The sequence below is a fragment of the Buceros rhinoceros genome, unplaced genomic scaffold (genome assembly GCF_000710305.1).
Source record: "Buceros rhinoceros silvestris isolate BGI_N320 unplaced genomic scaffold, ASM71030v1 scaffold16192, whole genome shotgun sequence".
Classification (NCBI taxonomy): Eukaryota; Metazoa; Chordata; class Aves; order Bucerotiformes; family Bucerotidae; genus Buceros; species Buceros rhinoceros.
Genome location: NW_010399599.1, coordinates 1 through 9,899, shown reverse-complemented (window position 1 = coordinate 9,899; position 9,899 = coordinate 1). Strand labels below are relative to the sequence as shown.

The window sequence follows — 9,899 nt, the reverse complement described above, 5'->3', positions numbered from 1 at the left end:
GGGAAAGAGAGCACAGAGGGGATTCTCTTTATACATACGAGTATTTTTCACTTCGGAGTCAACCAGCATTGTGCTGTAAATGTACCAACACATCTAGTCCTTGAAGACACCAAAAACTTCAAAATCTTTTAACTTTTTTAGAATTTAAGGTTTATTTTAGTATAAACCTTTTAAATCCCTTTTTTAAAAGTTCAGAGTAAGATCTTAAAATACGAGGGTTTAAAAAGAAAACCCTCCCTATCTACTGTGTCTTGCAGAGTAAGTCCTCTTCTTCAGGCTGCTATTAATGCAGAAGCTTTCGGCTTCCTGCTGCCCAATAAACTCATGCAATCCCTCTGGATTCTAAGAATAGCATGTCCTCTGTCACTGCAGAGGCTTGGTTGCAATTTTGTATAATTCTGCATATTTCTTTGCTGTCCCTTATTCTGTATGCTCCTGTCTGAATTGCAGGAGTCTGTCTATTCATGTGCTACACCCAAATAAACTCTTCCTAGTAATACTTCTAAGCAAAAAGGAAACCTGTGGCTTTACAGTTTTCTACCTCGCTGCAAACAGAACTTCCCTTCTTGCTGTCTCTCCACACCTTTGAGAAACAGAAGTACAATATTGCAGCAAACTTCGAAAGAAAGAATACCACAAAACCAAAATCCAAAACACTGTCTAAACAAAACACACACGCAATGATTTTTCTGTGCTGCTTAAAAAAAGAAGTACAAATAACGTGAGAAAAGAAAGAGCTGAAAACAGGCCAGACTACAATACTAAAACTGCTGCTTCAAACTTTAGGGATACAGAGGACATACAGGAAGCATTACAAATAGTAGTGTGGCTAATGTGAATTAATGTTTGATAGCAAGGATCCGTGAAAGCTTTAAAAGGAAAGAAGGATTAGCATTCTCCGTTTTGCCAAGAAGATCAAATATTAAAATTAAATCTCCAACTTCCTTTCAGTGAGAAAATAAAGAAGTTAAACTAAATGGGATTTACTGTACTTATGCAGTGCAGGAATTCAATTCCTTAAAAAAAAAAAGTCTTACAAGAGGAGTATTTGAAAATGAAGGGAAGAGTACTAAAAAAGTGATCCAGCTTTCCTATTTCTCCAAATGATTCAGTTTTTGAGCAAGGACTACAAAACCCAGCAACCCAAATTTAACATTTTACTCCCAAGGAGGCACAAAATACAGGCTAAATTTCAAAGCCTTTGCTCAGAGCTTTCTGTTTTGTTGGACAAGCATTTCTCTGCTTTACACCTGCTAGCACAGTTATAGCCTCTACAGCTTTGTGCCTTCATCTGTGACCCTCCCCTGCCTGCTCTTGAGCAGAGTGTTTGTGGCAGCACCCTGAAGGCTCTAGAGCATTTACAAATAGTATCTTGACAAAACAATGAAAGCACAGATACCATTTTCATAAGCAAGTTTTTTTAACCAAACGGGGCATTGATGAGTCTTTGGAAAGGAATCATCTTTGCCACAAACAATATAGCAAATCTTCCTTTAAGTTCTCCGTAATCTGGTGTTTTTGAAACAGAGAAGCTTATTTTGCCTGGACTTAAACACGTATGACTTTACTCTGACCATGCTGCTCTCAAAGAACTATTGTGTCTGTGTTCAGGTGCTGCTGAGAACGGGCTGATGAACTTCTCTGAAAGGCAGGCTGCATTAGCTCGAGCTCAACACAGTTCTGACACATGGAGTAATAGGTGTATGGACAGAGTACTCTAAGAGACAATGCCTGGAAAAGAGTAAAACGTAAGTGACAGGCTGTATACAAGTCAGCAGTGGAAACATAAACAGAACGTTTACTGTAGTTGAAGAGTGTCACTGAAACAAAGGGTCTTCTCAGGGTTGCAGTGAAACTGTCATCTCCTCTCTTTACAAAGGCATTTGTATTATCCAGATAGGAACTGTAGTATTGCTGGATCTATCAGACAGCTGTATTACATAAAATACTAAGAATGGGGTACAAGCACTATTTGGGTCTTGAAAAGACTAATCAGTTCTGAAGTAACAGCCAAATTAAATAAATCTAGCTTTAAGATTTGCTAAAACATACACAGATTTCTAAATTATACAGAAAAGCTTAATGCAATGCAAGACATGAGTGTCCCTACAATACCATTTGAGTCTTATCAAAAGACTTATAAACAAAGGTTTGTTTATAAAAGACTCTTATAAACAAAGACAACGCCAAACGCGGAAGAGTGTTCCTGATGTTTCTTCCCTCCACAAAACACCAAAATAAGACAGGGATACGGGAGGAAAGAGCAGAGGAATATAAAAAACAGAGCAGTATAAAATATAGCATAGCCACTAAATCTAAGAAATATGTTTTCAATACATGTGATAAAAAGAATTAAAACATTGCATCAGATGGGACAAAGGTGCTGTACCATCTTATACCAGCCATACCAGCCTGAGAACCTGAAAAATACCTTAGGAGGAAACCTAGGTTGGTAAACATTATGCAAACCATTATTATCATTTCCACAAAAATCACAGCAGAAAAAAGAAAATTAAACCATTTTAGGTTGAGGGTTTACCTTTGTATATAATACTTTCCTTTTTCCTTATCACTTTATTTAAAATTATTTCTTTGGTTTTTTTATTAGCTTTTGTAACATCAGTGAGTCACTATGCAGGAGATGAGTCACTATTCGGGAAATTGATCAATTTATATATGATGCAGAATCTGAACTAACTTTAAAGTTACAAAGATGAGCAGAGTTTGCCTCAGATAGCAAGTAAGCTGAAAGAAAGACAGAATCACTCTAAGGGGGGAAAAAAGCCTGTTTAAACTGAGATAAAGTTTTAATGCAAGGATGTTGTGGACAAACAGTTCCAGATTTTGCTCAGTCACTTCTTTGACTGAGCTAACTAGTCCTTCAAGGCAGTGGTCTCCAAACTGGGGTGTGTAATTCAATCCTTTGGTGTACAGGACGAAAATACTTTTTGTACTGTTAATAAATAAAAAAGAATAAATTTGTATTTATTTCATCTTTATATGATCCTTTTTGATTTCAGTTTTTTGTATGTTTTATAATGTACATACTACTTAGGTTGCTCAAAAGTACTGCCTCCCATTTACTGCATAATTTCATAGAAACCACAACAGATACAAAGAGCACAATAACGCTGTCTGACAGAGCAAATTCTCAGCTACAAAACACTATTTTTCGACACAGTCTCCACCATGGGCTGAGCATTTTCCCCAGCGATGAACAAGAGCCTGCGTGCCATCCTCGTAACAATCTGCACCAGTGGAGAGGACCCACCGTCACTGTCACCATGGCTGGAACGCGCCACCCACCCCCTCGCTGTGCTGACACCCACTGTTTCATCTCCGTAAACGTTCAACAGTGTCGATGGATGTCAGTGGGTGCAATTTTTAACTTGTGGAAATTTCCTTCGCTTCATACGACCGCCCTGTCAGACCCCACATTGTCAGACAGCCCCTCTGCTGCCATCTGTCTTGCAGCAACAAAACTTAACGGAATATCGATGAGAAGGTTCAACTTCTATGGCTGTAGCCCCAACATCTGCCTCTGACATTGTGGGCCACCATAATAAAATAGGAGGCATTACTTTTGAAGCATCCCTCGTATATAAGCAGAGTAGTACACGTGTATAATTTATAAACAAATGTACCTATATTAGGGGGGTAATTTTTTTCACTGATGTGTGCAGGTTTTTCACTGAATGTTTTTCACTGATGGCGTGCACAATCAAATGGATCTCTGCTCCAAGAGACTTTCAACACTTCTTTGCAGGATCTTAAGAGGAGGAAGAAATGGCTGCCTCTGTGAGTTTTGAATACTCCGGAATACCATTCCGTGATGATCTGGGATCCCTCTCCCATCACATTTTGAATGTTACGGAATTCAACCTGTTTTCTTCAGTTAGACACACCGTGGGTTGCAGGCTTCTCTTGGCTGTCCTTCTGTGAGCTGTTAATGTAAAGCCCTTTAAGGCCTTAGGAACTGCCCCACCCTCACTGTAAAAAAACCCCACTATTTCTATAGAAAAGTGGAGCCTAAAGCACTGTCCTCTAATGTTCAACTATGACAAGTCTCAGGCAAAAACACATCCCAGTTATGGCAAACACTTCTGAAGAAAGCAAATGAAAGCCAGAATATTCCTCATTATTATTACATCTGACACATATTACTAGGCAATCACATCATCTGGAGATGCTAGAAGTGTCGCGAAAGAGCAAAGTAGCTCCAGATGGAAGAGACTTAAAATGATGGTCTAGTCCAACTGCCTGATGAAAAGTTAAAGCGTATTATTAAGGGCACTATCCAAATGCCTCTTAAACACCAGCAGGCTTGGGGCATTCATCACCTCTCTAGGAAGGCTGTTCCAGCGTTTGACCACCCTCCTGGTACAGAAATGTTTCCGAATATCTAGTCTGAACCTTCTTCTTGATCAGCTGTGCATTAGTTTAAATGTGTTTGACTGATGATTACATGGGGTATTGCAATTCCACTTTTCTAACCTGATTTGCCATCAGACACCTGTCAGCAAAATGAGACGTTCAATCTCCAAGATAGATGGGCGTATTACTAAAAAATCTAATTAAACTGAGAAACACAGAAAATGTTATGCTCCTGTTAATAACTAATTTGGTAAATTTTCAGCTTCACTGTTTTCCAGATACTGGTATTAATGAGATCCATGAAATGGCTTTTAATTAAATTGAAAACTGTGTTCTTCATTGTAGTTTTGACACTTAAAACACTGAAAATTGTAGAAGTTTGAGTTTTGCACAGCAGCTGTAAAACAAAAATTACTTCCAAGTTTCTCCAGTCTCCTATCTCCATATTTATTTCATGTTTATGGCAAACTGCCTTGTTAAATGTGAATATTGAAAAGTTTCTCTGTAGATAATCTAATTTATAATCTGAAAGCCTTGTTGATCACTAGTGTTTTCCAGTTTCCAGGTCAGCAACAGTAACAACCTATACTGTCAACACAGTCAAATCTCTATTCCCCACTCCTGACTTTTTGTGTGTGTGAGGTGGGCAGCAATGGGGCAGACCTAGACATAGACTCTGATTCTGCCCAAATCCATTGAGACTGTGTAAAACATTGTGACCTGTATGCCTGTGAAATACCATTTTGGAAACATCAACAAATACTTACTCAACAGAAGTCTGAAGCGATAGAACTTGCTACCTTAACAATAGCCAGTGTAATACAAAAACATTATTAAAAAGAAAATATGGGAAGTTTATTTATAATAGTTTCCATTACACAGGAAATGATCCTAAATCAAATGTCAACAGTAGTATAGTATGCCTTGGGTAGAATTACAATCCCAAACTTGCTCTTTCCTGATGATAAAGATTTTTAAAAAATTATGCATACATTTACTACTTTGAAAAGCTGCTAATGGTAGGGGAACAAAGACTTGGAACTATGTGAACATCATTCTAAAATGGCTGGACCATAAAAACCAATTGGCTAAACTCATGCCTCATTACAGACACAGTACTGATACAACATATTCTGCTGCTAGGTCATCCTTGGTCAGTTAAAATTAAAAAAAAAAAAAAAAAAGAAAAAAGGGGGGGAGACTAGGGAGAGGAAACAAATATGAAAGAATGATTAAAACATGTTAATTATGACTGGTGTTGACCATCAGAAACCTTTTCTTCCCTTCCCTTCCCTCTCCCCAATAAGGAACTATGAGCTTCTAACACACTTTAAAAAGAGTTCATTGCAGGCACGCTACACTCATAGCAATAACAATGGAAAATTACACCTCTCTCCAAATACCTAGTGTTGCCAAGGCTCCTGACTGCAGTGTCTCACAAACAGCTATACAAGAACACACGTCAAGATACAACAGAAACTGCTCCACAGTTTGAGCCTTTACATAAGAAAGCCAGCAAACAAAAATCAAACCCCAAAGACTGGTATCTTTAGAACAGCCTGATAGCATAAAGTTAACAGCAGGTCTGAATGTTCAAAATTCCCAAGTACCAGAGTGGGTTTAAGCGAGCTCACACCTTCCCCCCAACCTTCCCAAATAATCAGGGAGGCCAAAGAAGTGTAACATGAATCACTAGCTATACCAGTAAGTTCAGAGAACAGGTATCTCTCAAAAGCTTACAGTCAATCAGAATACAAAACAAATCAAAGGCTAAAAAAAGAATTAAAAAACCCGCAACTTTTTTCTTCCTCCACTCTGAAATTGACATAAATAAAATGCAAATGCTGTATTCCTGAGGATTTTCATTAAATCCATTTCAGGCACTAGCAATAAAATGACTAACCACAAGACACAGAGGGGAAGAAAAACCAACCAAACAAAAAAGCCTTTGTTTACAAGCTAGAAGGACTTTTTACTGCATGGAAAAGACCCTTCCAGGTGGTGTCTCTGCGCGGCATTAGGCAGAGGGAACCTACCTCTGCCAACCTACCCGAAAGCCATCTTTATATTCTCTTCATCCTGGACTGTTTCCAACATTGCAGATGATTTCAATTTTATTTCAGGGCTCAGACACAGAGAAATTAGTCCAGATTTAAGGTAATTTATCCTGTATTTGTTATGAACAGAACAGAACATACAAGTACTGCAGATGCTCGCTATAGCAGTCTTGTGGCAATTTATCACCACTCAGCAAGTCTCCCATCTGTCTGGGTCTTTAAACATTACCCGGGAGCAGCTCTGCAAAAAGACAGTATCTCCCTACACAACAGACACGGTTGGGAGGATAAACTATGTAAGGATCATAATATACTCAAATATTTATATTAGGGTTCACATATATTATTAAAAAATAAAACTTTCTCCTGTTGTTTTAGCATTTTGGCTTGCATTGAAGAAAGTGTGAAGAGCAAAGTGTTTCATCAATTTGAATATTTTTAGGACTACCAGATCAAATTTTACTGTGTCTGAGCCACATCAAATCAAATAGAATCTATACAAAGAAAATAAATATTTCTTTATCCTCTCCTGCCTAACATTTTAAAAGTAGTGTTTAAAAGGAAGCTGCTTCCAATATTTTTTAAGGGTAGTCTTAAAGTTGGAACTAATAAAATATAAAGAATATTTTATAAAAATGCATTAAAAATGTAAAGCAGTTTACTGTAAGCTTTTTCCAAACACTACAGCAGTTTTCAGGGGAGCCATTTCAGAATACGACTTCTCAGGCAAAAAAAAAAATTAAAAAATAAAAAAAAGTACATTACATCAAATTTTTTCCAGAATTTTGACTCATTTCCACAGAACCATAAGATCTTCATATTGAATAGTTAAATAAGTTAAATAATTTAAGAAACACTGTTCTAACAACTTTTCTCCATATACTAACTTACAACTGGTCTTGCAGTTCCACAATGATATATTCCAGCTGCTCCTTCTCCATTTTATGGGCTAGATCCATATCTTCAATTCTTTGTAACAGCAGTTTATTCTGTGAGACGGATTCAGATAGCTGGTTTTCTCTGAGTCGTACCAATTCTTCAAGGTAACCCTACAAATGTAAGTGTTAGAAAGCTTCAAAGAACACATTATCTAAAAAACTTTAAATTATCTATGTCCACTTTTTTCTTAAGATGTATACTGTTGTACTTTGCTTTTGTTGTCGAGATTTAAAAAAAATTTTTTAAACAGACTAGTACGATGTTTCCTATTAAATACCACAGAAGTCTTGTACTTATTTATATTCCTGCAGAGGAACAGAATAATGGATGAGACAATGAGACAGGAATGCTACCAGCATGAAATACTAATTCATTTTTCAAAAACAAACATAGAACATTCATTAGTACAAGAAAAAGAACAGAACTCTAAAACTTAACAGATGCAGGATGTTAGATATTTCATAAGAACGACAAGAGTAGAATGTATCTATATGGTTCTATGTAGTTAATGAAATGGGTCCACAACTATTATTAAAAATTTCCAACATTATTTTAAAGTTCCTTTGAAAACTGCAATACCACATCACACACAAAAATGACAAATGATGACAAAAGATGAAAGTTATTGAAATAAATCTACAGTAAAGCATAAGGTAGGACAACTGGTGAAGGTCACTTTTCTTAGTAATACTGGAAACATACAGCTGGAATGTGCACGTTCATTTATGCCACTGTTTTTCCAGCTGATACTGTAAAAGATACAAGGCAACCCTTATGACTCTCCAACTACTGAATGATTTTTAAAAATCCACAATGTGAGTATTTAAAAGCAGCTGCGATGGCACGCTGGTCACAAAGGATGTTCACAAATTACACATCTGGTTACAATACAAAGCAGCTATTTCTTTTTCTTCTTCAAGCAGAGTCCCAGCATGTCAGATGCTACTAAATTCTTACCAATTCTTAGTTAAAGCTGGATACTATAAATCTATAGTGCATAAAATTTTACACATTCCTGGAAGCCCGTGGAAAAATATGTAACTCTTTCAGAGATGCCCACATTAAAAAAAAATTAAAGAAAAATTCATAGATGCAGAACAGGTGTAGTGGGGTTGACTAAGAAAACAGGTTTCACATCAGCTGGTTTGGAGCATCTCTCATATGAGAGGAGGCAGAAAGAGCTGGGATTGCTCAGTGCAAGGTTGGGGAGGACAGAAGAGAATCATATCAATGTGTATCAATATTTAATGGGATGGTGTAAAGAGGATGAAGTCAGTCTCTTCTCAGTATCCAGTGAAAAGAGGCAACGGGCATAAACTGAAATACAGGAAATTATTTAAATGTAGGAAAAAAAACCCCCAACTTTGTCCAGACAGACTGGGGACTCTGCATCCTTGAGATATTCACAGCCTGACTGAACAAGGCTCTGAGCAACCTGCTCTAATCTACTTTTGTTTGAGCAGAAGAGTTGGACTAAATCACCAGAAGTGCCATCCAACCACAACTATTCTGTGATTCTGCAATTACATACAGTTTATCCACTGGATACATTTATATCTGATAGGAATTTATTCTAGTCTCAGTACAAGTTCCAAGGGATCTTGAGAGCTTTTCAGTAATGCCTAGTTCTGCCCTGTCAAATGCTCCTGTTATCCTGACTGTTAAGGTGTTCCCTGGAGCTCTAAGCAGTGCTTTGAAAATACCAAATGAGGCATTAGGACATACATACATTTCCTGCCTCACAGAAACATCAAACAAACATTTTACAAAAAGACTGTAGATAAGAAACATTAGTAACAGAATACTATGAACAGGAAATACCTTGATCTATAATGACACAGAGATGGATCATCCCACCACTGAAAGCATATAAAACTCCAGTATAAACACTACACAAAGAATTTAAGAGTCTACTACACAAAAGTGAACAGTTTACACCATTCCAAAATAAGGAAGGCATAACTTCCAGATAAGAAATAAATGTGTAAACGATGATTCATTAATCTGGACAAGAGGTAACTTGGAAAAGAACTCCTGATATTTCCAGAGTGGTCTCAAAAGGGCAGAAAGGAAGTGACTCTTCATCATTTCTTAAATTACAAGAGCTTGGCACCATGAGATCAAGTTTGTAGGAGCCAGATTCGAAAGACAGAAAAGAAGGTGGCTTGTCATATACCAGATGGTAGATAACACAGAATGCTTTGCCAAAAAAAAAAAAAAAATTGTTTGGATGCTAAAAATTTACATGGGGTGAAGGGAATATTTGACAAGTATCTGGAACACAGAGCTATCACAAGTTAGTGAACAGACAACCTTTATGATCTTCAGGAAGTCCTTCAGCTGATACTCATTGCCAAGAAAGTAGTAGAAGAAAAACAGTGTGTATACATTTTCTTTGTTTTTATTCTTCCTTGCACATCTACTTTGGGCAAATATTCAAGATAGGATAGTAGGATAACCAAGGATTCTTGGTCTAAACCATCATAGCATTGTGTCCAGGTCTGAGCTAAAACTTCCTTGTTTTGGGAA

The 9,899-nt window shown here is 37.1% G+C and overlaps 1 protein-coding gene across 1 annotated transcript in view; it reads right to left on the bottom strand.

The window, feature by feature from the left end:
• Positions 1 to 7,480, bottom strand: part of LOC104489397 (RUN domain-containing protein 3B-like) — a gene marked incomplete at its 5' end in the record, with an annotated part of 18,928 nt that extends 11,448 nt beyond the window's left edge. Inside the window, one exon of the mRNA XM_010131554.1 lies at positions 7,323 to 7,480. Within this exon, the coding sequence (XP_010129856.1) occupies positions 7,323 to 7,480 (158 nt within the window). The remainder of the gene's footprint in view (positions 1 to 7,322) is intronic.
• Positions 7,481 to 9,899: the final 2,419 nt, after the last annotated feature.